Source organism: Ursus arctos, unplaced genomic scaffold (genome assembly GCF_023065955.2).
Source record: "Ursus arctos isolate Adak ecotype North America unplaced genomic scaffold, UrsArc2.0 scaffold_24, whole genome shotgun sequence".
Taxonomy (NCBI): Eukaryota; Metazoa; Chordata; class Mammalia; order Carnivora; family Ursidae; genus Ursus; species Ursus arctos.
In genome coordinates, this window is record NW_026622919.1 from 36,429,494 (window position 1) to 36,456,731 (window position 27,238).

General features: G+C 37.5%; 1 protein-coding gene across 2 annotated transcripts; it reads left to right on the top strand.

Annotated features, from left to right (window-relative positions):
- Window positions 1-52: 52 nt before the first annotated feature.
- CCT6B (chaperonin containing TCP1 subunit 6B) lies at window positions 53-26,589 on the top strand. Of its 2 annotated transcripts, XM_026517615.4 has the most exons (14): window positions 61-257; window positions 1,838-1,901; window positions 2,456-2,590; window positions 6,001-6,174; window positions 8,148-8,251; window positions 12,765-12,875; window positions 13,210-13,369; window positions 15,428-15,510; window positions 16,093-16,189; window positions 16,710-16,857; window positions 21,954-22,087; window positions 24,357-24,459; window positions 25,809-25,881; window positions 26,403-26,589. In XM_026517615.4, exons 1-14 carry the CDS (start codon window positions 121-123, stop codon window positions 26,473-26,475), a joined length of 1,596 nt encoding a protein of 531 aa, XP_026373400.1. In that variant the 5' UTR covers window positions 61-120; the 3' UTR covers window positions 26,476-26,589. The 2 variants fall into 2 exon arrangements, with proteins under 2 accessions (XP_057174112.1, XP_026373400.1); XM_057318129.1 differs by lacking the exon at window positions 12,765-12,875 and having other exon boundaries at window positions 53-257.
- Window positions 26,590-27,238: the final 649 nt, after the last annotated feature.

Below are 27,238 nucleotides of genomic sequence, written 5' to 3' on the forward strand. Positions count from 1 at the left end.
CACTTCCTGTCGCGACGAGGATTGGCTGAAGCTCCGGAAGTCGGGCGGTGGCGCCGGGATTTCTCTCGAGATCCGCTTTGAAGCTGTTTTTAGCTGCTGGGTCGCGCACGCAGTGAGGCTATGGCTGCGATCAAGGCAATAAACTCCAAGGCTGAGGTGGCGCGGGCCCAGGCGGCCTTGGCTGTCAATATATGCGCCGCCCGAGGGCTGCAGGATGTGCTGCGTACCAATTTGGGGCCTAAGGGCACCATGAAAATGTGAGAGGGCCCGGCGGTTGGAGCGACGGTTAGGGCCGGGGGTTTGTTGGGTGTCGTGGAGCGCTGTGAGGCAGACGTTCCGCGAAGAGCCTGGAGCGACGGGATATTCTCGTTCTCATTCCTGCCCGGAGGTCACCCCTGGCCTGAGGCGGGAGGACAGCCTCCCGAGGAAAGGGCCCCGAGTGAAGCTGTGACACCCCCACTGCCCCACTTTCGTTAGCGTTCGTGTGCAATTGAAAGTCAGTTCATGTGGTGTCTCTTCAGAAGCATAAGCCATTTAACTCCCCTGTTCTTTGAGACTGTATGCCCTTAGTTCGGGTTTTGTTTGGCAGTGTGTTGTAGTGGTGCGGGCACACAGGCCTTGGAGCCCAACAGGCATGGGTTCAACTCCCAAGTTCCCTTCTAACTGTGCGTCCTTAGGCAAGTTACTTGAACGCTCTGTGCCTACACTTCTTCCTATCTATTCACCCTTTCAGCATATATTTACTTAGCACCACCATTTTCTTTAGAAGAGTGAGGAAAAGAGGGCTAAAATGTTTAAGAGAAGAAATACATTCTAAGGAGAATGAGCAAAATTAATATTAACGGTAAAAGAGAGCTTTTCGATACTAACTGGATGCTGGAAACAGAAAAAAAATACAAAATTATTATATTGAGGAAAGGGACTAATTGCTGATAGGAGTAGGGAGGAGAAACCTCTCAGATGACAGATTTTTGATTAGAATCTTGAAAGATAAGTTAGAGTTCACCAGTTGGAGAAGGGAGTAAAGGCCTTCTAGTAACTTCAGGAACAAGAAAGCCCATTGGTGTAAACCCAACAGAAATGAAAACAAACATGTTGTATTAAGGGAGCCACAAGATTTTCCCACAAGATCTCATTTGGTAGCTGTGGCAGGAAAAATAGACATAAGCTGGATTGGGAAAGGTGAACTACATCATTGCTAAATAGTCCAGATTTTACCTTGAAGGTGATGGAGAATGTAAAATTCATTGAAAGATTTTTGATCAGGGAGCTGACTGAGTCTCATTATTTTTTAGAAATAAATATAGTGGGGGGGGGGGGTAGATTCAAATTCAGAGATACCAGGATGCTGTCTAAGTAGTCCAGGCTAGAGATATTGATGACAGTGGACATGGAGGGGAGGGGGTGGATTAAAGAAATACTTAGGGATTTAGGTTGTAGAATTAAAAGAACTTGACGATCTAATAAATATGAGGGATGAGGGAAAAAACTTAATTTGAGTGAATGAATGGTACATACTACCAAAATAAAAAACCTGCAGGAAATTTATAGTTTTGTAGACTTCCAAGTATCCTTTGACCAAACTTATGCTCATAACTCATCAATTTCTCTTAAACTTGTAAATGCTCCATTTGGAATGAAATCATCATAGCAGTCCATATGGGAAGAAGTGAATCTGTAGGCTGCACATGGTGGTGATTACCATGGTATTGCCCCATGGCACTTGGAAGTTTTGAAGCTCAGTTCCTTATATTAAGGATAGTGAGTGGCAAGAACTGAAAATGTCTTGCTTGACTGTTGCCATATGAGGTTAATAATATCACTGTTTTCTGAACAGGCTTGTTTCTGGTACAGGTGACATCAAACTCACCAAAGATGGCAATGCGCTGCTCCATGAGATGGTGAGCTGATGCTGCTGACTTTAATAAATCTTAATAAGCCTAGAACATAGTACAGATTGTATATCTTTAAACCAAGGCTATCAGTTAAATACTGCAGTCATGAGTTACACTTGTTGGGTTAGACCTTAATAAAAGATGATTTTGATTGTTTTCAAATCTTTATAGAGTCCGAGTAATAACGTAGGGATACTTCCAAATTTGTTACATCTTTTAAAAGCACTGAATTATGTTGTTTGTAATATGAAAATATAAAAAATATCCTTTGCAATTTTAGTAAATATATTCATCTTAGAGACTGAAGGATTTGATCTTATTTTGGAAATGTCATTGTATTCCAAAGCAAAGACTCTTACAAAATGTTCAAACCTCATTAGTTCTCAATTGAAAAAATTTGGTATTGACATTTATTAAGTATCGATAATAAGAATTTGTGAACTTGTAGAATGAAGCTTATTTCTTAATTTTATTCTTGGCCCTTAGGTTATCTTGTTTTCATTGGGCTATTTTTTTTTAAATCTCATTCTCTTTTTTAATCTGTTGCTTACTTTTTCCAGCAAATTCAACACCCAACAGCTTCCCTGATAGCAAAAGTAGCAACAGCCCAGGATGACATTACAGGAGATGGTACTACTTCCAATGTTCTAATTATTGGAGAGTTACTAAAACAAGCTGATCATTATGTTTCTGAGGTATTCGCGTTTTACAGAATTCACATTCATGTGATACTTTACTTTGGGAAATTGTTGTTTTCACTAGTAAAATGGTTTAATTTTAGAGGGCAAAAATAATTTTTATCAAGATACTTTTGGACAATTAGAAATAATCACGAACTTTTTTGCCAAAATAATGCCTTTCATTGGAATTATATCCCACTTTTTTAAAAGAAATATTTAAGGTATATAAGAAGGTAAAAAATTAGCCATCTACCCCTGAATAATGGCCAAAAAAAGAAAACATCACGGATAAAGTTGAAACCAAATTATGCACCTTTTAAAAAAATAACTGGAGAAAAATAATTGAAGGTTTTTCACACCGTGTATTTACCTATCTTTCTAGTTTTATTTTCCTTATAAATTATCTACTCTAGTGAAACTCCTCCACGCTGCTCATTAGCCTCTGAAATCACTGTATACGTTTCTACCTAAGTGCCTTTGTTGAATCTGTATTCTTTTCTTGGCATTACTTATCTGTCTTCTTTGATTAAGTATTTGAATGTTTCCTTTCTTTCAAGGACCATTTCAGCAAAGCATTACTTGCTCCAAGTGCTAGAATTATTACTTCTTTGCGTTTCATTTAGTATTGGGAATTGTCTAATGATTCAGTACCTGCAACGTACCTCATTTAGGATTCTTTTGGCTGTAGCAGTAGAAATTTGACTAAAAATCATTTAAACAATAAATTATCTCCCACAACAGAACATCCAAGTTTGGTTGATTAAAAAATTCTGTTAGTCATCAAGTACCCTGGTTCTTTCTGTCTCTTAGCGCCTCCGTTTATAGTGCTTTTTCGTGGTAAGGCTTATTTCCATCCTGATTATATGACTGTCAGAGGGAATTAGGAATACCTGCTTCCTTTAGTAACACTCAGGAGGGACGTGCAAGAGAGAACCATTTGCCCAATTATGGAATAAAATTTCTTCTTTACAATACGATTGAGCCAACTTTGATCTGTGTCCATCCTAAATCAATAACAGGTTTTTGGGGAATTGACTTAATCTAATAAGGATCCACCCTTTGAGTTAGCTAGAGAAGGTAGCTTCCTCTGAAGACTGGAGGAAGAGATAACCTAAACAAAATTAGGGTTTTGTTAGGGAGAAAAAAGTTTGGGAAAAGGTAGATGCTGACAGATACTGACATAATAATGAAACTGTGGCAGTATAGTGATAGAGCTAGGCACAATATATGATAGAAATACTGAGGAGGGAGGGATATCCTAAAGTAGACTGAATTACAAAGCACTTTCTGGAGGAAGTAAGACCTGGGTTAAATCTTCAGGATGAGAGGGAGTGAGCCAGAGGAAAGAGTGAGGGGTAAGGAGAACGACATTCCAGTCAGAAGGAACAACACGAGCAGAGGCACAGAGAAGAGAAGCAACGTGGTATGTGTGTAAAGCTACAAGCATTTTGGTGTTGGCAAAGTTTAAAGTGATGTGGACAGGGGCGCCTGGGTGGCTCAGTTGGTCATTGGGCTCCCTGCTCAGCGGGGCCTCTGCCTCTCCCTCTCTCTCTGCCCCTCTCCCATACTCATGTGTGCGCTCTCTCACATAAATAAACAAACAAACAAATAAATAAATACATAAATAACATCTTTAAAAATAATAAAGTGATGTGGACAGTAATGAAAGCCTGGAGAAGTAGGTGGGAGCTAGATCACAGAGGGCATGTAGTATGCTAACCAAGAAGAATGTTCACGTTAATGTATTAATTACTGATACGGTCAGATTGGGATTTTAAAAATTTGGGTGACAGTTTTAAGGGAGTCAAGACTGGGAGATCATAGTAGTCCAGATGACAAGTCGTGAGATCCTAGACTGAGACCACGTTTTGAAAATGGTTCATAACACAGGCTCTAGAGTCAGGCTTTGCAGGTTTAAATCCTGGTTCCACCTCTTACTATCCTGGTAATCTAAGGCAAATTACATTATCCCTATAAATCTCCATTTCCTCATCTGTGAAACAGAAATAATACCCACTTCATAGTGTTGAGAGGATGAATTAAATAATACATGTAAAGCCTTTTAGATTAGTACCTGGCACAAATGCTCAATAAATGTTAACTTTATTTATTTTTTTAAATGTTAACTTTAAAAAATTGTTGTAGGACTGATGTAAAAGAATGTAATTTATCCCCCAAGGGGAATAAATTAGACCCAGTTCCAGCTTTCAATAAGTTTATGTATTTTTTCCAGGATAAACAATATTTTGAAAAAAATCATTTTGTTATAATGTCAGACCTAAAGAAAAGTTTCAGGAATAGTCCAAAGAATAACATTTCTCTCTCAGACATATGCATATATATGGTGTATGTATATATATGTATGTACATATTTTTTTCTAAATAATGTAAGTTGCAGACGTGATCTTCTAAATATTTTAGTGTATATTTCTTAAAACCAGGATATTCTCTTATGTAATCACAGAATAGTGATCAAAAACAGGAATTAGGGGCGCCTGGGTGGCTCAGCCATTAAGCGTCTGCCTTTGGCTCAGGGCGTGATCCTGGTGTTCTGGGATCGAGCCCCACATTGGGCTCCTTCGCTGGGAGCCTGCCTCTTCCTCTCCCACTCCCCCTGCTTGTGTTCCCTCTCTCACTGGCTGTCTCTCTCTCTCTGTCAAATAAATAAATAAAATCTTAAAAAAACCAGGAATTTATATTAACATTGACACATTGTTATAGTAGTATAACCTACAGATTTTATTCCAGTTTTATAATTTTTCCCAACAGTGTTCTTTATAGCAGAAAAAAAATCTAGGCTCATCCATTGCATTCAGTTGTCATATCCCTTTAGTCTCCTTTGAATTGGAATAATCTTGAACTGTCTTTGGTGTTTTATGATATTGCTACTTTTAGAGTATAGGCCAATTATTTTGTAGAGAGTACTTAATTTGGATTTGACTATTTTATCATAATTAGACTCAGGTTATGAACTTTTGGCACGAATACCATAGAAGTGCTTTAGTGTTCTTAATGCATTGTATCAGGAGGCACATGATGCCTGTTTGTCCCATTACTGTTATGTTAACATTTGGTGAAGGTGGTGTCTGTCTGTATTTTTCTCCAAATCAGTGTTCATTCTTTTCCTCTGCATTAAAAAGAGTCTTTTCTTTTGTGCCCATTCAGAAGGGTACCACATGACAGTGTGTCATAATTCTTGGAAATAAGGAGGACTATTATAGTTTTTTGTACTGGACCTAAAATTTTTCTGTAAGTTTGAGATTGTTTTAAATATGAAGCACTGAAAAGTTACTTTTATAAGTTATATACATACACATATTTAGTGGCATTGATGTGGGTAATATTACTTTTTCTGGATATACCTGTTAATAGGAGAAGGTGGTTCCTTTTACTTTATAATTTTTAGTTTTATGTTGATGTCATAGGGCCTGCACCCTAGAATAATAGCTGAAGGATTTGAAGCTGCAAAGATAAAAGCACTTGAAGTTTTGGAAGAAGTTAAAATTAACAAAGAGATGAAAAGAGAAATCCTCTTAGATGTGGCTAGAACATCTCTACAAACTAAAGTTCATGCTGAATTGGCTGATGTGTTAATAGAGGTATGTGACTGAACTTTTGTATTCAGAATGAGTATAGACTAATGCATGATGATATTTTTCTTTTTTCTATAAGATAATCAACCACTGCATGTGGTGGTTTTGTATGTGAAATAAAATATGGAAGACAAATATTTATAGACTTATTTAGAGACTAGACTTGATTGGTCAGAGCAGTATATGTTTTTCAAAAGTGTCATATTAAACCTGCTTTTAAGTTACTGTGAAAGTTAGAGGAGGGGCTTGGCTGCCTGTGGGTCATCTCTTGTGGATGCCATTGGGGTGATGTGCTGGTGTTAGAAGTCCATAGTTATGCGAGGTGACACACAGGGAAGTGGTTAAGCTTACCACTTTAATGAAGCATGATTAATCTGATAGATAATATTTACATCTGGCAAATGCATATTTGTTTTGTTTATTTCTAAAGGTAAAATGTATGTAATATAAGGACAAGACTGGATATTTTGAGAAGGCTTTTATCAGGTGGCTGTAGTTTGATATCACCATTATTCCTCAGCTTTATATTTTTCAAAACTTGAATATATTGGTTTATCAGGAATGATGAATTTATAACCAAAATCACAAGACATTGACATATAAATCAGAATGCTCTCTTGCTAATTTACTTCGGGAGATATAAATGACAAATGGGCTGGAACACCCGAGTTGTTTCTGGTCGATTCCCCTTACCGCTAGAAAAACCTACTTGGCAAATCAGATTAAGATCAGACAATTTCTTGCTCAACAGAGTTCAAATAAAGACTGCAATATTTTCTCCTGTTGGAGTACATATATCAGGTGACCCAGAATCTTCACATTATCTGGTTAAGGCCTCCATTCTCTTGGAGTTCTAGAAACACTGATATTCTCATTATCCAATAGTTTTTGTCATTAGTTCCTATTAGGCTCCAAACCCCAATATCATGTTATCTCAGATAAAGTTTTCTAAGGTATAGTTTTTTGCTTTATTTACATTTTAGGATGGTTATACTGTAGCACTTAATTTCTGTAATTAGTTGTTTTCATATTGCTTTCTGAGCTAAGCAATAGGATGTATTGTACAATGCTTCTCAAATTATATATCCCTGGGGATAGGTGGCAGAATATGTGAGACATGTCTTTCTAGAGTGTCAGTTTTACTTTGCAATTTTGGGGAAAGGCATTACTTGCACATTAAAACAAACACGTGTATTATGGCATGATGTGGAAACTTCATGATAAAACACAAAACTTAAGAAATTTCATGTTGGTATAACCAGCAAATTTTAACTCTTACCTTATAATACATTTCCTTCTTTTCCATTAATACGTTCTTTGGTGGAAAAGTTTGAGTAGTATTGATAGTAGAAAGAGTAGTAGCTGGGCAGTTGAGAACTGAATTCTAGTCCTGGCTCTGCTACTGTCTTTTAGACTTTGTTTTAAGACTGTAGCAAAAACAACTACTACTAGTACTACTACTACTATTACTGCTACTACTACTTCTCCTCCTGCTCCTTCTCCTCCTCCTCCCCCCGCCTCCTTCCTCTTCTTCAGACAGAGTGTGAGCTAGTGGGGGTGGGGGGAGCAGAGGGAGAGGAAGAGAGAATTCCAAGCAGGCTCCACGTCCAGTGCAGAGCCTGATGTGGGGTTCGATTCCAACACCTTGAGATCATGACCTGTGCTAAAATCAAGAGTTGGATGCTTTACCAACTGAGCCACCCAGGTGCTTCTAAGACTGTAACTTCTTAAAGTTTTATCAGAGTTTACTTATCTGTGAAATGAAGGATTTGGGCCTGATGATCTCTGAAGTTCCTTTAGGTTCTAAGGTATCCATTGGCATTGGTTATTACTGGTGTCCATGATGAAGTGACCCTTGTTGGCCTTGCCCTGTATTTTGAGGCCTGAAGCCCTTTATCTGCTTAGTCTGGTGATTACTTGGGCCAGTGGTTTCTTTAAGTAGACCAATAATTTACTGTTCTCATTTGCTTCTCTTTCAGGCTGTTGTGGATTCTGTTTTGGCTATTAGAAGACCGGGTTATCCTATTGATCTCTTCATGGTAGAAATCATGGAGATGAAGCATAAATCAGAAACAGATACAAAGTAAATTACATAAACTTTGACAATACATAGATTCTAGGATATTTCGTTTAGTTCAGATGTTTTTTCATTAATTTCCTTTTATTTAACATCAGTCTATTAATTCAACATATATTAATTGAATACTTAACCTGAGCCAGTCATTATTTTGGGTGCTAGGGATGAAGAGTAAACAAAACAGAATTTCTTTCTCCAAGAAGATTTTGTTTCTAGTTGAGGGAGGTAATAAATACATAGTGATAATAAAAACTTGAAGAAGATAGAGTGACTATGTGAGAGCATGTGTGTGATTTTAGAATGTTCAGGGAAGGTCCTTATAATAGTAAACTAAACTAGAGAGCTAAGGAGGTGGCTGAAGAAGTAAGGGAGCTAGCTGTGTGCATATCTGGAGGAAGAGTGTTCTAAGCTAAGGAATAATGGTTGAAAAGGCCCTGAGGCACAAGTGTGCTGGGGTGTTCCAGAGTGCCTGGAGCACAGGAAGAGGAAAGAGGAGTAGGAGATGAAGTTGGAGAGGAAAGAAAGCCAGACAATTGTCTGAATATGTATGTCCTCAGAGTATGTAGCATCTTGTTGATTTTGGACTTAATGAATTTTAAACTTTCTATTGTGGAAAATTCTAAACATATGTAAAAGTAGAGAGAAAAGAATAGTGAACTCCTATGTACCTGTCACTCATCTTTATCAATTTTCAACATTTGGCTTATCTTATTTTTCCTTTTATTTCCTTATATACTCCTTTTTCCTCCCTCCTCCTTGCCCCAAACCTGGATTATTTTGAAGCCAATCCAGATATCATTATTTCATTTGAAAATACATTCTTATTTATTTTAACATATATGTGTGTGCTTGTGGGCATCTTTATTTACCTATTTCTTGAAGTTTTATTTGGTTTTTCTTAAATCTGCCATGGCACTTTTTATGGTGTCCTGTTCCCTGCAGATCTTTATAAACCTGCCTTACATGTGTTTGTTTTTTTTTAAAGATTTTATTTATTTATTCGACAGAGATAGATACAGCCAGCGAGAGAGGGAACACAAGCAGGGGGAGTGGGAGAGGAAGAAGCAGGCTCATAGTGGAAGAGCCTGATGTGGGGCTCGATCCCACAACGCCGGGATCACGCCCTGAGCCGAAGACAGACGATTAACCGCTGTGCCACCCAGGCGTCCCAGCCTTACATGTTTTTAAACATATAGTCATATCTGATAATTATAGTATTTGAAGTTTTGGCTTGTCTGTTTCTGGTGTTTATTATATTTTGCTGGTTCTCCCTAACCGTGTTTTGTTTCTATATGTGCCATTCAATGTGTTTGAAAAAAGTATTTGTAGAAATAATTTGAGACCTAGGATGAAGGTCCATTTTTGCACGGAGACTTTGAATTTGCTGCTACAAGGATCCCAGGGAATATTTTATTTTTTATTTTTATTTTTTTAAGTTGTCTCCATGCCCAGAATGGAACCCAATATGGGGCTTGAGCTCACGGCACTGAGATCAAGATCTGAGCTGAGGGGGAAGAGTCTAGGCGCTTAGTCAACTGAGCCACCCAGGTACCCCAGGAAATGCCTTAAATTAAATCCACAGCTTGAGGGCTTTGTTTGTTTGTTTGTTTTTGTTTTTAATATCCAGCTAATTCTTTTTTTTTCTAAAAATTTATTTATTTTAGAGAGAGAGAGAGAGCGTGCACACATGTGAGTGGGAGGAGGGGCAAAGGGAGAGGGAGAGACAGAATCCTTAAGCAGACTGCCTGCTGAGTGTGGAGCCTGATGCAGGGCTCGATCCCAGAACCCTGAGATCATGACCTGAGTGGAAATCAAGAGTCGGCTGCTTAACCAACTGAGCTAGGCGCTTCTATCCAGTTAACTCTAACTGCTGGTTGATATAAGGGCTGCTTGCTTCTAGTTCATCCTTCTGGTTTATACCCTGAGTATGTACCCCTTTGGGGTTCCTATTTAATGGGAAAAGTGTCTCCTATTAGACCCTCTACCTTGGATGAGCCCTGAGCTTTTAATTCTGTCCCCTTCTCATTGTGAGGTTGTTGAAAACAAAGTTCAAATTTTCCTGAATTATTTAATGACTTTAGAATAAGAATGCCTGCAGTTCTTTTCTTATCCCTTGGAGTTCATTTTCTTTACTGTTTTATAGCTCTTTAATATTTTTTTTTTTAGAGAGAGTGAGCGTGTGTGCATGCACGAGCCAGTGAGGGTTGGATCAGAGGGAGAAAGAAGATGTTAAGCAGGCTCCACGCCCAGCATGGAGCCTGATGCAGGGCTCAATCTCACAACCCTGAGATTATGACCTGAGCTGAAATCTGGAGTTGGATGCTTAACTGACAGAGCCACCCAGGTGCCCCAGCGTTTTTGTTTTTAGCCCAGAATTTTTAGTTGCTTTTGGTGGTAGGCTTTGGTCCCAAATAGTCTGCCATTGCTGAGGGCAAAGCAGTTCTTGATTTATATTTCAGAAGGATCTCTTTGGTTGTTGTGGAGAGAATGCACCGTGGAGCAGGGCACCTCCCAGTGCAAGAGAGAAGCAGGAGGCCAGTCAAGAATCTGTTGTAATTCAGCTGAGGGATGAAAACAGTTTAGATCAGGGTATACTTAGAAGAAGGAGCAACAGGATCTGTTGATGGTTCAACATATAATGTGACAGATAGAGTGAAGGATATCTCCTGGGTTTTTGCATGGAGCAGCTGGAAAAGGGGAAGTACCATTTCTTGGGATGGAAAAGACTGGGAGGAAAAGATTTGGGGAAATAAATCAAGAGTTTAGTTTGGGAAATGTTATGTTTTAGATGCCTATTAGGCATCCATGTGGAGATGTTGATTAGGGAGTTGGAGAGGTGTGTCTGGAGTTTAGAACAGAGGTCTGATCTGGAAATATATTTGGGAGTTATCTGTGTGTAGGTGACTTAAAGCCTGTGAGAGGTAATGAGACCATCTGGGAAGTGAATATAGATAGAAGAGGAGGTTTAAGGTTGAATGCTGGAAGCTCTGATGTTTAGAAATTGAGAAGACGATGAGGATTCAACACAGGAGCCTGAGAAGGAGTGGTCACTGGTAGGAGGAAAACCAAGAGAAGCCAGTGTTCCAGAAGCTAAGAGAGGGAAATGTTTCAAGGGGAGAATAATCAAATACATCATATGCTGCTGAAACTTTGAGCAAATTGTTGCGGATTGAAAATTGACCGTTAGATATGGAAAGCATTTAATGTTTTTGGTGGCTTTAATGCGAACTGATTCAATAAAGGAGTAGGTATGAAAGTCAGACTGAAGGTGGGCTCCAGAGGGAAGGGTTAGGGAAGAAGTGAGGATGTAAGCTTACACCACTCCAAGGAAGTTAACAGAGAAATGGGGCAGTAGCTAGATATGGGAAAAGACTTAAAGGAGAAGCATTCTTAGTTTAAAGGGGAATTATCATGGCAAGTCTGTATCCTGACGTGAATGCTCCTGGAGGCAGGAGGAATCGATGGCAGTTGGGGGAATGGGGGCATTGCTGGAGCAGAGAGGAGAAAGGGAGTAGGAGGAGCTATGGGTATGCAGAGGAGCATGGGTAGTTCATTCATAGAAGTACACGGTTCAGGCTCAAGTGCAGGTGGGTTGGTGGAGGTAGTGATGGGACAGTGTTTGTATCTTCTCAAAGCAGCAGGGTCATTTGCTGAGAGCAAGAGGGGGAAAGAATGGAGACTTGAAGAGTGATGAATACCGAACATATCGTTTGCTTGTTTCTTCCTAAATATCTTCATTTTCGGTTAGGAGTTGGAGTAATTAGATTAAATTTTGTAGTTAGATTAAAATCAGTAGTTAGGTTAAAAATTCGAAAACTTCCTTATAATCATGTTTATTTTAAAAATTATTTCTTTACTTTAATGTAGAACAAATACTGGTTATAAAAGATTCAGAAGTAGAAATACCAGTCCCTAACTGGGTATAAATGAAGTTTAAAAAGTTATGAAAATATTTACTCTTGAAAGAAAATTTGGAAAACAGGAAAAAACCGTCTCCCACCCCTCCAAATTATCTGTATTCCTACCGCCCAAGCATAAGTTTACTCTAGGTTCCTTTCATTTTTTTCTTGTCAGTACCAAGGTGCTTATTTTTTAAAAGAATAGTTATAATCATGCTTTATAGGTAGTTTGTTGTTCTGTGTTTATCAGCTTACCTCTGTAAATATCTTCCATGTCATTACATAGTTTTCATGACCACCAAATATTGGGTCATTTATTTGCTGAACAATGCCCTATTGTTAGACATTTAGGTTAACAATTTTTGGTTCCATATAATTATTTTGAACAAATGTTTCTAAGAAACTCATTGTGTGCCTACCTTTCATTACTTGACCAGCTGTGTCATATGTTTGAGCCACATAATTTAGAGAATAATTCTGGGTTGACTTTTCACTGTGACTTCACAGTCACGCTGCGTTAAAGTAGATTTTCTCTTCCAATTTTACTAATTATATGTTAGGCTTAAAGTTGGTGCAAGGAAACAATTATTCAGAGTAAGAAACATTACATATTTTAATAGATTGATCAGAGGATTAGTTTTGGATCATGGTGCCCGTCATCCAGATATGAAGAAGCGAGTGGAAGATGCATTTATCCTTATTTGCAATGTGTCACTGGAATATGAAAAAACGTATGTGGCAGTTATTCTTTGTAAATTTTGAAATTATATTTTCTAAAAGTGTTTTTAATTTTAATTAACTGATTTAGAGAAAGAGAGGTGGAGGGGGCAGAGAGAGAGAGAGAGACGGAATGAATCCTAAGCAGGCACAGGGCTCGATCTCATGACCCTGAGATCATGATCTGAGCCCAAATTAAGGGTTGGGTGCTTAACCAACAGAGCCACCCAGGCGCTCCCTAAAAGTGTTTTTTAATCTCTTTCTTCCCTCCCAAACTTTTAGTGTAAACTCTTACCTTTCCCTCTTTTTTCCTCTGCCTTTACTAGCTTGTTTTTATTAATCTTTTAGAGAGGTGAGCTCTGGTTTCTTTTATAAGACTGCTGAAGAGAAAGAGAAATTGGTAAAAGCTGAAAGAAAATTTATTGAAGATAGAGTACAAAAAATAATAGACTTGAAAGACAGTGTCTGTGCTCAGTCCAATAAAGGATTTGTTGTCATTAATCAAAAGGTGAGAAAGAAAGTTCAGATTTTAATTATTTGTAAATATTTTTCAGCATTTCTTGTAGTGTGGTCTGTGGATTCCTGGGAGTCCCAAAGACCATTTCAGGGAGTCTTTGAAGTTAGAATTATTTTCATAATAATAATAATGCCTTTGACATTGTGTCCACATTTGCAATGATCATGCAAAAGCAGTGCTAGGTAAAGCTGCTGATACCTCAGTACAGATCAAAGCAGTAACGCCACACGGTACTAGTAGTCATTATATTCTTTATTGTCACACTATCACACACTTGCAGTTTAAAAAACAAAACAGAACGGCAGTTTCATTTGAGAATCTCTCTTTTTTAAAAAGATTTATTTATTTATTTGAGAGAGAGTGTGCGTGTGAGCGGGAAGAGGGAGAATCCCAAGTAGATGCCCTACTGAGTGCAGAGCCCGACATGGGGCTCAATCCCATGACCATGAGGTCATGACCTGAGCTGAGTTCAAGAGTCAGACACCCAACCGACTGAGCCACCGTGCGCCCCAATTTGAGAATATCCTGAAGTGGTAAAACTTATTAATTAAATTTTGATTAAATATGCATCCTCTTATAATTCTGTGTGACAGAGTGTGAAATCTGCATATCAAAATATTGTTGTCTTGGGGGTGTTTGGGTGGCTCAGTTTGTTAAGCGTCCCATTCTTGGTTTTGGCTCAGATCATGATCTCACGGTTTTGAGATTGAGCACTGTATCAGGCTCTGCACTGAGTTGAGCATGGAGTCCGCTTGGGATTCTCTCATTCCTCTCCCTCTGCCCACCCCCAGTACACCCCCCCCGGCAACCCCCCCCCCCCACGATCACTCTCTCTCAAAAAATAAAGTTTTTAAAATATGGTTGACTTGAGGGAAAATTCTTGTGTAATTGAGTTGCAAGCTGAACTAGCCACTTTTTTCGTGGAATGCCATTTTTACTTTAAAGAGTAACTGGCAGGGGTGCCTGGCTGGATCAGTCAGTAGAGCATGCAACTCTTTTCTTGGGGTTGTGAGTGCAAGCCCCATTTTGGGCAGAGAGATTTACTTAAAAAAAAAAAAAAGAATAACTGACAGAAAAACTGGTTATTTTGACATGGGTATTTGGCAGGCTTTTCTCAAAAAGGAAGAAGTGGTCTGTCACTTCAAGGAAAACAACTGACAGTATTTGTTGCCAGTAACTTTGAGCTTTCAAGCCAAAACTAAAATTTTGGAAAACTTGTATCTGCTGCTGTGAACTTGACTGCTTTCCAATACTTAAAGGACTTTTCTGATAATATTAGTGGTGATATTAGCAAATGTGATATTTTTGATACTATATACCCAGGAAATGTATCAACATTTGGAAGCTCTGCTTAACATAGTGAACCACTGTTTTCTAAATGACTAAAAAATGTATGATCTAATAAAGTCATGCATGGGCAAATAATACATTCAAAGTGTAAGACAAATGGATTTTAATATGAAAGATTAGGAAAAGTTTATTAATAGGTTCCATATTTCAAATTGACACTAACCTTTAAGAAACTATCATTTATTCAGTTTTGATACAGTGTCAAAGAAGAATATCCACATTTATCTGAAAAGGCTGTTAAAATATTTCTCTGTTTTCCAGTACATATTTGTGTGAGTCCAAGTTTTCGTAATATACTTTAACCCAAACAACATATCACACCAAATTGAATGCAGAAGTAGATGTGAGAATCTAGATGTCTTCTATTAAGATAGACATTAAAAAGATATCAAAAATGTGAAACAGTGCCATTACTTTAAGCTATATATTTTTTTGTTTAGGAAAGTATAGTAAATTTCACTTAAAGATGTTATTTATTTAACATAAAATGGGTTTATTATTATTTTGAGTAGATTAATATTTTAAACATTTCTCAATTTTAATTTATAATATGACAAATACTATAGATACAGTTCACATAAACAAAAGCTTTTTGGGTTCTTAACAATTTTTAAGAATGTGAAGCAGTGCTGAGAGCAGGAAGTTTGAGAACTACTGGCTTAAGATGTGCTTATAACTTTTATGCTAATTTGATTTTAGGGAATTGATCCATTTTCCTTAGATGCTCTTGCAAAACATGGCATAGTAGCTCTTCGCAGAGCAAAAAGAAGAAATATGGAAAGGTAAGCTTGCAGATTATTATGTATCCTGTTTTTTAACAGATTAAATTGAAATGACCCCATGGTATTCCTTTTAGCTTATATGTAAACTTCACTGAGCAAAATAGCATACAAATTCCAAATGTTGTTTTTAATTTCAATAAATAATGCAAGTGTCAAAAATCAAGACTGTTAACCTACCTCAGAACTTTGTTGAAGTACAAAGAAGGTTTTTATCTTAAAACATTTTTTTAAAAAGGGTGAATGGGCAGAGCACTGAGTATTTTTTTAAAAAGATTTTATTTATTTATTTGAGAGAGAGAGAGAGAGTATGAGCAGTGGGGAGGGGCAGAGGGAAAAGCAGACTCCCTGTTGAGCAGGGAGCCCGACGTAGGACTCAGTGCCAGGACCTGGGGATCATGACCTGAGCTGAAGGCAGCTGCTTCACCAACTGAGCTACCCAGGCGCCCCTTCTTAAAACAGATTTTAAAAACAACACAACACAGCAACAATGCGGTCTTCTGTGTTAGATATCTTTTCACCGTTAAGAAATTAAGTCTTTAGTGCTTTCTATAACAAAAGCTATGATGACATATGTCATTTCAGACTCTCTCTTGCTTGTGGTGGAATGGCTGTGAATTCTCTTGAAGACCTTAATGTAGATTGCTTGGGATATGCTGGTCTCGTACATGAGTGTACATTAGTGAGTATCTCTGGGACAGTGGTTATAAAGTGACGAGTAAACCTATTTTATGTTATTTTGTTTTGTTTAATTTTTTTTAGATTTTATTTATTTATTTGACAGAGAGCACAAGCAGTGAGTGGCAGGCAGAGGGAGAGGGTGAAGTAGGCTCCCTGCTGAACAGAGAGCCCGCTGTGGAACTTGATGCCAGGACCCTGGGATCATGACCTGACCTGAAGGCAGACGCTTAACTGGCTGAGCCACCCAGGCACTCCACCTTTTTTTTTTTTTTTTTAATACTAAGTCTTTTAATTCAGGCTTTACCTTTTGATGTCTGAATAATCCACAGGACCGATTTTACAATTTATTTATTCGAATGTTTGTTGAGAGTTCAAATATAACTTAACTGCTTTTAACGCATATTTAGTTATGTTTGATAAGACAAATTCACATGAAGATTGGATTCTAATATTATAAGCTGGGTCTTCATTTCATAATAACGTTAAGTATTAGAGTTATATCTTCTTGGATTATCCTCTAGGGTGAAGAAAAGTTCACTTTTATCGAGGCCTGTGTTAACCCTCGTTCTGTCACCTTGTTGGTTAAAGGACCGAATAAGCATACTCTCACACAAATCAAGGACGCTATAAGGGATGGACTTCGTGCCATCAAAAATGCCATTGAAGATGGTAGGCTCTTTTTTGTGACGGATATGAACCTTATGTATTTTTAAAGTAGTAATAAATCTATCATGATATATATATATATATATATATATATATAGATAGATAGATAGATAGATAGTATTTTAAAAGATATGAATGATTACTATTCTGTCACTTCATTTTGGATAATTTGTAGTTTAGATTGTGAAGATTTTTCCATTGGAATATTCTTAATAAGTATGCTGTGCTTTTTTTTTTTAAGATTTTATTTATTTTTTTGAGAGAGAGTGTGTGAGCACAAGTGGGGGTAGGGACAGAGGGAGAAGGAGACGGACAAGCAGACTCCCAGCTGAACAAGGAGCCTGACTTGGGACTTGATCCCAGGACCCTGAGATCGTGACCCGAGTCAAAGTCAGATGCTTAACTGACAGCCACCCAGGTGCTCCAGTATGTTGCCCTTTGAATTAACTTCTGTTTATGAAATGAAAAAGCACTTAATTTAATGCTATAGTATCACTTTTTTATTTTTAGAAATTTATTTTTAAAACCACTGGGGTGCCTGTGTGGCTCTGACTCTTGATCTCAGCTCAGGTCTCAATCTCAGGGTGGTGAGTTAAGGCCCAAGCTGGGCTCCACGCTGGGTGTGGAGCCTACTTAAAAAAAAGAAAAAAAGAGGGGCGCCTCGGTGGCTGAGTGGTTGAGTGTCTGCCTTTGGCTCAGGGTGTGATTCCAGAGTCCTGCGATCGAGCCGCATATTGGGCTTCTCCGCTGGGGGCCTGCTTCTTCCTCTCCCACTCCCCCTGCTTGTGTTCCCTCTCTTGCTGGCTGTCTCTCTCTCTGTCAAATGAATAAATAAAATCTTAAAAAAAAGAGGAAAAAAAATTATTTTTAAAACCATGAAAAGGCTTTTACAGCTTAGAACTCATTCCATTACCTTAGGTGCAGTGTAATTTTAAGAAAGATTAGAAAAGAATATTAGCATGTATTATTTATTGAAAATTTATAAACTAAGTTCCTTCTAAAAGGAGTTGGGGTAGGTAATGCAGTAAAAACACACGTTTAAAATAGAATAATAAGCACATGAAAAGATGCTCAACATAATTAGTCGTTAGGAAAATGAAAAAACCATAAGGAGATACCATTTCACAACTGTTATGATGGCTATAAATAAAAAAGCTGGATGATAGTAAATGTTGGCAAGGATGTGGAGAAATTGGAGTCCAACATTGCTGGTGGGAACTGTTAGAAAACAGTAGGGAGTTCCTTACAAAGTTAAACTACAGAGTTACTATATGACCCAGCAAATCAACTCTTAAGTATACACCTAAGGTATACCTTACTATTCTTTGATCAAATTGTTCTGGCTACATTTGTTGAAAAGATTCTTCTTTTACCAGTGAGTTGAGTTGCCACTGAAACTTCTCATTGAAAATCAATTGTCCGTATTTGTGTTGTTCTCTTTCTGGGTTCTTATTCTGTTCCATTGATCTGTTTGTCTATCTCAGCGTTAATATACTATCCTGATTACTGTGACTTTATAATAAGTCTTGAAATCAGTAGTGTTAATCTTCCCATTTTGTTCTTTTTCAAGTTATTTTGGTTATTTAAAATCGTTCGCTTCTTCAAATGAATTTTAGAATCAGCTTGTCAATTTCAACCAAAAAGACTTGAGATTTTGATTGGAATTTTGCTGAATCTGTAGAACATTCTGGGAATAATTGATATCTTAATATTGAGTCATGGTATATTTATTTATTTGAGCCTTCTTGATTCTATCTCAGCAATATATGTATATATATATTAATATATATATATATTTTACTTCAGCAATATTTTGTGATTTTTAGTGGCATATCTTTTTTCAGATTTATATAGTTCATGAATTTTGGTCCTATTGTACATGATGTTTTTAAAATTTCAATTTCTGATTGTTATTAAGATATAGAAATAAGTTGATTTTTGTATATTGATCTTGAATTCTGCAGCCTTATTAAGCTCACTTATTCTAGTAGCTTTCTTATAGATTTCATTGAATTGCTTATATAAATGATAAAGATGGTCATGTTGTCTGCTAATAAAGACAATTTTACTACTTCCTTTCCAATCTGGATATCTTTTATTTCTTTTTTCCTTTTATTTCATGGGCTAGAAGCTTTAATATATTGTTGAATGGAAATGGTGAGAGTGGGCATCCTTTCCTTGCTCCTGATCCTAAGGGGAAAACATTCAGCTTTTCTCTATTATGTATGATTTTTCTAGAAGTCTTCTGTCAGATTGAGGAAGTTCTCTTCTCTTGCTGAGAGTTTTTATCACGAATGATGTTGGATTTTGCCAATTGCTTTTCTAGTGATCTATTGAGGTGATTATATGTTTCTTCTCTGTTAGATTATTAATGTGGTAAATTACATTGATTTTCAAATGTTCAACCAACCTTACATTCTTGGGATAAACCCTACTTACTTATGATGTATTATCCTTTTTATTTATTTTTATTTTTTTTTATTTCTTATTTTTTATTTATTCGACAGGATAGAGACAGCCAGCAAGAGAGGGAACACAAGCAGGGGGAGTGGGAGAGGAAGAAGCAGGCTCATAGCAGAGGAGCCTGATGTGGGGCTCGATCCCATAACGCTGGGGTCACGCACTGAGCCGAAGGCAGACGCTTAACCACTGTGCCGCCCAGGCACCCCTATCCTTTTTAAAAATAGATTATAGTTTTTAAATTATTTTTTAAATTTGTGGATATGTATATATAATTTGTTATTTTAATCATTTTTAAGTGTTACAGTTCAGTGGCAATAAGTTACATTCTTTCACATTGTTGTGAAACCATCACCATCATCCATCAATACTCATTTTTCATCTTATAATACTGAAACTCGATAGCCATTAAACGATAACTCTCCATTCCCCTCTCCTCCCAGCTCCAGGAAACCACTATTCTACTTACTGTCTCTATGAATTTGACTGTTCTATGTACCTCATTTGAGTGGAAACATCCAGTATTTGTCCTTTGTGACTGGCTTATTTCACTTAGCATAATGTCTTCAGGGTTCATCCATGTCCTGACATATGTCAGAATGTCCTTGCTTTTTAAGGCTGAATAATAATTGCATTGTATATGTATACCATCTGTTATTTATCCATTTATCCATTGATGGAAACTTAGATCTCTTCACCTTTTGGCTATTGTGAGTAATGCTGCTATGTGTATTGTCCTTTCTGTACATTGTTGGACTTGATTTGCTAAAATACTATTAAGAATTTTTATATCTATATTCATAAGGGGTATTTATATATTTTTTGCTTATAACACCTTTATCTTTTTTGCTGTTAGAATAATGCTGACCTCATAGAATGAGTTAGAAAACATTCTCTCCTCTTTAATTTTCTGAAAGTGTTGAATTCTTGTGTAGAATTGGTTTTACTTCTTTCTTAAATGTTTCGTAGAATTCACCAGTAAAGCCATCTGGGCCTGTAGTTTTCTTCATGGGAAAAATTTAAACTATAATCAATCTTTTTAATAGATACAGGGCTATTCAGGTTGTGTGTGTGTTTTTTTTTTTTTGAGTTTGTGTCTTTCAAGAAATTTGTCTGTTTCATCTATTGAGATCATCAAACTGCTGCCATGAGCTAAATCCTGTTTGCTGCCTGTTTTTGGTAAATGAAGTTTTATGGGATACAGCTATACCCATTCATTTATGTATTGCCTGTGGCTCTTTTTGTGGTACGGTGGCAGAGTTGAATAGTTTTAAAGGAGATGATAGGGCCCACAGATCCTAAAATATTTATATTTGGTCTTTTGCAGAAAGTTTGCTAATCCCTGATCTAAGTTTTCAAATTTATTAGCATGAAGTTGTTAATAATATTCCCTTACTATTATACTTTTAATGTCTGTGAAATCTATAGTGACATTTACCTTTTTCATTTCTGCCACTATTCTTTTTTTTGACATTGTTCATATTCATTGATTTCCACTCTGATTTTTATTATTTTCTTTCTTCTGTTTACATTAGGTTTCATTTGCTCTTTTCTAGTTCTTAAGGTGGAAGCTTCTTTTCTAATGTAGGTGTTTAGTGATACAAGTTTCTTTTTAGGTATTGGTTTAGTAACATCCCACAAATTTTGATGTGTTTTCACAGAATAGGATCAGGGAAGTTTCCACAGCTACTGGTTTCTGTTTCTTAAGGTGGGAGGTACATGAGTACATTTATTTGCACATTTATTCTTTATACATTAGACATATAAATATTCTTCTGTGTAAAATCACTATTTCACAAAGAACTTAAAAAAGTTTTTTAGAATTACTTTTTAATTCCGGTATAATTAACATAAATGTTATATATCAAAAGGAACTTTTTAAAAATGTGAATGGGAGGAGAGGATGCAGTCACCTTGTGGATAGACAACTCTTTTGAACAGTTATGTTGTACAGGGAAGCAGAGGAAGGGGTAAGTAATTAAAAAATGATGTGGGATAAAGGAGAGATTCTTTTTGTGTTGTTTTGTTTTAAAGATGGGTGATTCCAAAGCAAATTTGCTGATTCAAAGGAGAGTCATAAACTTTATAAGAACCATACCAGCAGGTATAAAAGTCATATCCTGTTGTGAAAATTGATGTTTTTAACCAGAGCTTTTACCTTAGAATAATAAGAACACCTATATTTTTTCCTCAGGTAGCAGTTTGGGTTTCGCTTCAGTACAGGAAACAAATACTCTATTAAATCCCAGGAATTCTATACTAGAATGGTGGCCAAATTATCTTGGCCTAAAGTTTTTTTCAAATCAGATACTACAATTAGTTTCCTATCCCTATAAATTATAAATAACTACCTGTTAAATGTAGTCATAAAGGAATAAGATGAAGGTGGAAGAAATGTCTACTCTTACAAACAATGAGATTAGCTGCTTGAAGCCAGTGTCTGTACCATGCCTAATTATTTAATGGTGTGTAACTTCAGGATGCTTCATAAGGCTGAACTATGCAACTTACTTTATTTCCATATATATTTAGGTCTATTTTAGGTGTTGGCGGTATAATTAAACACACTTGAATAGCTAAGTGCTTTTTTCTCTGGTGTTTCTATCTGGCATGCCTTGACAATCTCTTCCCTCCAATAGGCTGTGTGGTTCCGGGAGCAGGTGCCGTTGAAGTGGCAATAGCGGAAGCTCTTATTGATTATAAGCTTAGTATAAAAGGAAGAGCTCGTCTTGGAGTCCAAGCTTTTGCTGATGCTCTGCTCATTATTCCTAAGGTACAACTATCCTAATGGCCAAAGAACAACTGGTTAGACATAAGGGCGTTGGATTATAAATTGTCCACATTATCTAACATCAGAGTAGAAAGACAGTTTTTATTTGCATTTTCCCATGCAGTTTTGTTTAAGATATGTTACAGCTAAAGCAGGGAATGATAACTTTTGTATAATAGCTCCGAATCCTTGTCAGAGTTTCATGAAATAACTAAATTACCCCTGTGCTTATCTCTGAGCACCAAAAGTTGAAGTCCGGAAATTTCCTTCAAAAATGGTTCATGATTAATCATAATGAAAACGTTTAGAACTTAAATTTTTTAAATTATTTATTTGACAGAGAGAGAGACAGCCAGTGAGAGAGGGAACATAAGCAGGGGGAGTGGGAGAGGAAGAAGCAGGCTCCCAGCAGAGGAGCCCGATGTGGGGCTCGATCCCAGAATGCCGGGATCACGCCCTGAGCTGGAGGCAGACGCTTAATGACTGAGCCACCCAGGCGCCCCTAGAACTTAATATTTTTTTTTTAAGATTTTATTTATTTTATTTATTTGACAGAGAGAGAGACAGCCAGAGAGAGAGGGAACACAAGCAGGGGGAGTGGGAGAGGAAGAAGCAGGCTCCCAGCAGAGGAGCCCGATGTGGGGCTCGATCCCAGAACGCTGGGATCACGCCTGGAGCTGAAGGCAGACGCTCAACAACTGAGCCACCCAGACACCCCTAGAACTTAAAATTTAACTAGTCTTTAGGGTAGATTTTTCTCTTGGTGGTGGTATCCAAAGTATTATCATCACTTTAAATTGTGTGAAGTGAGAACTTTAGGCTGTTTAGCACTGCCAAATACAAGTGTGCTTTTGTCATTTTCATTTTAATACCTAGAAAAGGAGAGAAACCAGATGTTCCATGTATCATCAGAAGGACAGAAGACTACCATTCCTTTTCCTTTGCCTTAATCTGGTTGTGAACCACTTAGAAACACAGAAGACCATGTCAAAGATGTTACTACTGTGAATTAAAATATTAAGAACAGTGCTAGCAAAGTCTCTTTGTTAATTGCTTTAAAATTATTCATAATGTATAGAATCTTTGAGAATTGGATATCTATTTTTCTCTTTGCCCACAACAGCAAAGTCAGTAAGTGATGATCCGGTAGTTGACACAAACTGGTAAGCCTGGTATACAGTGGTGGTTCCATTTTACTTATCAGCTATTGGTTTAGTACTACTTAGAAATAAACCTGGTTTGAAGTGCTGTTATCTCCAATCCTGTTGCCACAGGTCATGACTCTCCTCATGTTGATGAGGGATATGAAGATCCTGAAAATATGTAGGGTTCCTTTAGCAGGTGCCTAGGAAAAGCTAGAAAATGTGTGGCTGAAGGGATGAGAAGAAATAATACCATTCTACTAATTTTCCATTTAATAAAGATTTTATTTATTTATTTGAGAGAGAGCACGAGAGAGAGAGAGCACAAGCATGAGTGCACAAGCATGGGGGAAGGGCAGAGGGAGAAGGAGAAACAGGCTCTCTGCTTAAGGGAGCCTGAGATGCCAGGAACCCAGGACTCTGGGTTCATGACCTGAGCCAAAGGCAGACGCTTAACTGACTGAGCTACCCAGGTGCACCCTAATTTTCCATTTTTTAAGAAAGTTTTTATTTATTTAGGTAATCTCTACACCCATTGTGGGGCTTGAACTCATGACCCTGAGATCAAGTCACATGCTCTTCTGACTGAGCCAGTCAGGTGCCCCTCTTTCCATTTTTTTTTTTTAAGATTTTATCTATTTATTTTGACAGAGAGAGAGAGACAGCCAGTGAGAGAGGGAACACAAGCAGGGGGAGTGGGAGAGGAAGAAGCAGACTCCCAGTGGAGGAACCCGATGTGGGGCTCGATCCCAGCACTCTGGGATCACGCCCTGAGCCGAAGGCAGATGCTTAATGACTGAGCCACCCAGGCGCCCCCCCTTTCCATTTTTTAAGAAATCTTTTGCAAGGAGAGAAATTAATGTAGTGGGGTGAGGATGAGGGACTGTAATATCCTTAGAATTTAGTGAAATATACATAGGGAAAACCTTTAAGTAAATATAAAAACTGCTAGATACATGAAATAATAATTTGATTTAGATTAAGAATGGAATTCTTCAAAAGGAGATAATTACTGTATTATGAATATGTTTTCACAAGACTAGAGAGCAGAGACTTACTTTTTATATTTGCTATTCAAATGTATATGTGAAGATATTTCACACGTATATTTATTATTTCTATTCTTAAAGGTTCTTGCTCAGAATTCTGGTTTTGACCTGCAGGAAACGCTAGTAAAAGTTCAGGCTGAACATTCGGAATCAAAACAACCTGTTGGCATAGATTTGGATACAGGTAAGAAAGTGATGAAAAATTAGCTGCTCAGTAAAGAAAGAGGTTATACTACAGTGACCCAGAACTTATAGTAAGGGAGTAGAGATTTGGGTGACTTCAGTATTTAAATTTTGGTTGCCTTTAATTTACTTTTGAATTTCTTAAGAGAATTATTCTTTTAAGAAATAGTTTTTGAGTGCTTGTTATTTGACTCTTGAGATTCACAAAGAACTAAAGAGACAAAAACCCCTGCCTTTCTAAGTTTATATTATAGCAGGGAAGGATAGGGAGTAAATAATAACCTTAATAAATAAGTTCCCTTAGTATTTAAGGAGTAATAAATTCTATGGAAAAAATAAAAGAACCCTATAAGGATGACTGTGAATGCTAGCATGAGGCGGGAGGTGGGAGGGGGTTGCAATTTAAAGAGAGAAGGTGGGCAGGGTAGACCTCATTGAGAATATGTCTATAGAAAAAAAATCAAAGGAAGTAAGGAAGTAGCCATGTTGGGGAACTGGGGAAAGAGTATCCTGGGCAGAGGGAGCAGCCAGTGGAAAAGCCAGTGTCTGAAGCTTTTGAAGAGGAGAAATGAAATGAGAGAAGTAATAGAAAAATCATGCAGGGTGTGTGGGCCAGTCCAAGGGCTTTGACTTTTACTGTAGTGGAATAGGGAGCAATTTTTGACAGAGGTGTGACATGGCCTAATTACGTTTAAAAGGATCACTCTGGCTATTCTGTGGAGAGGAGTCCGCTGAACAACTGGAAGGTTGGAATGGCCATTAACTGCATCAGAGAACTGTGGGTAGAGCAGATTGTGGTGGGGAGAGATCAGCATTGAGTTTTGGCAAAGTTAAGTTCGAAGTGTCTGCAGACTTTCAAGTGAAGTAGATAGTTGGAAGTGTGAGTCTAGAGCTCAAGAAAGAGCTCTGGGTTGGAGATAAGAACGAGAGTCATCGGAGCGTGTATGGTTTAAATCCAGAAGACTGGGTGAGATTACCTGGGGAGTGAGTGTAGAGAGTGAAGAAAAGAATCCAGGACTAAGTCACTGGCTACTCCAAAATTAAGAGCTCTGGGAAGAAGAGGAAGAACCAGGAAAGTCGACAGAACAGGAGCCTCTAATGCAAAAGAAAAAACCGGGCTGAGCGTGGTGTCCTGGAAGACAAGTGAAGAAAACGTAGTCAAGAGGCCGTGTTGTTTCTGATCCACAAGGCCTGAGAACTGACTACTGGATTGATTTGATAACGTGGAGGTCATTGTGACCTGGACACTAGTAGTTTTGGTGGTATATTGAACACTGTTAGAATATATAACCAGTATTAACAGAATATATCAAGATGGTAGTGCTAAAATAGTTTGTTCTTACTTTGCAGGTGAGCCCATGGTAGCAGCAGATGTAGGAGTTTGGGATAATTATTGTGTGAAAAAACAACTTCTTCACTCTTGGTAAATTCATATTAATAAAAAGAGAAAGACTTTTAGGGACATAATCAGTAACTTTAAAACTTGTCTATTATTTTTACCATCTATACTGAAAAATGGTTAAATGTATGAAAAGGCATGGTATCCAGTTAATAATCCTAACTTCTGTCATTTTACAGTCCTTTTTCCATTTTAATTCTAGCAGTGTCAGACATAGGAAATGTTTATCTTACCATTTATTTGAGGGGAAAGGGAAAGAAGGAAGTTTACTGAAATTGTACCACAGGCATAGCGGGGAAAAGCAAATGATGTGCTAAAAATGAGCTCAGTTTTGCTGGTATATAAAATCAAACTTTTTATTTTATCAGTAAAAGAGTTGAAATTATAATACAAGGGGTGATGTTTGTATTTACAATAGCTTCGTCTTGTAATATCTCATACCAACATCATTAAAGAACAAAGTACTTTTAGTAGCTGAAGATTGCTGGGGGAAAAGATGAGAGTGGGTTGGTAGGCTTTACTCACCCTATTTTCTTTTTCCTCAGCACAGTGATTGCCACCAACATTCTCCTGGTTGATGAAATTATGCGAGCTGGTATGTCTTCTCTTAAAGGGTGATTGAGTTCAAAATCAACTCTTCTAGAAGCTGAGATTTAGTGCATTTACATCAACTACCGTTATATAGCCTGAGCCATTCTTAATTTTTTGCACAATAAAAGCAGTTTATATTTGTTGGCTTTAGCAGTCTCAATAATACTTCATCAAGGTATAAAGAACACAAGAAGTACTTTCACAGTAAAGGAATAATAATCAAAATATTTTTCCTTAAGAGTTCTAACTTCTGGGATGCCTGGCTGGCTCAGTTGGAAGAGCATGTGACTCTTGAGCTTGGGGTCGTGAGTTGGAGCCCCACATTGGGGATGGAGATTACTTAAATAATAAGTATAAGAGTAGAAGAGTTCTAACTTCCTATCCTTTATTATATGTGTGATATGAAATAATAAGAAATATTTATTTGGTTTTCATCCCCAGTTCCTGGCACAAGAGCTTTTAAAACTTTTGTAATTTCCTGAGTAACAGAGGTGATAGGAGCATTTTTTTGGTTATAATATTTGGTCTCAATCTCTGCTTCCAGCTGTAAGAGACTCTAAGACCATTGGAATCTCTGGAATTAATGAGGGTCTTCTTGTATGCTAATTAATGACTCTTGATGGGCCCTTTGGAAGGCACCTGGGTGCCAGAGGAACCAACCTTGTGGCTAGAGGGTTAGAACTTTCAGCCTCTCCCCACATCTCCCACTCTACCCCTCTACCTCTAGGGTAGGTAGAGGGGCTGGAGATTGAGTTACTAATAATGTCTATGTGATGAAACCTCCATAAAA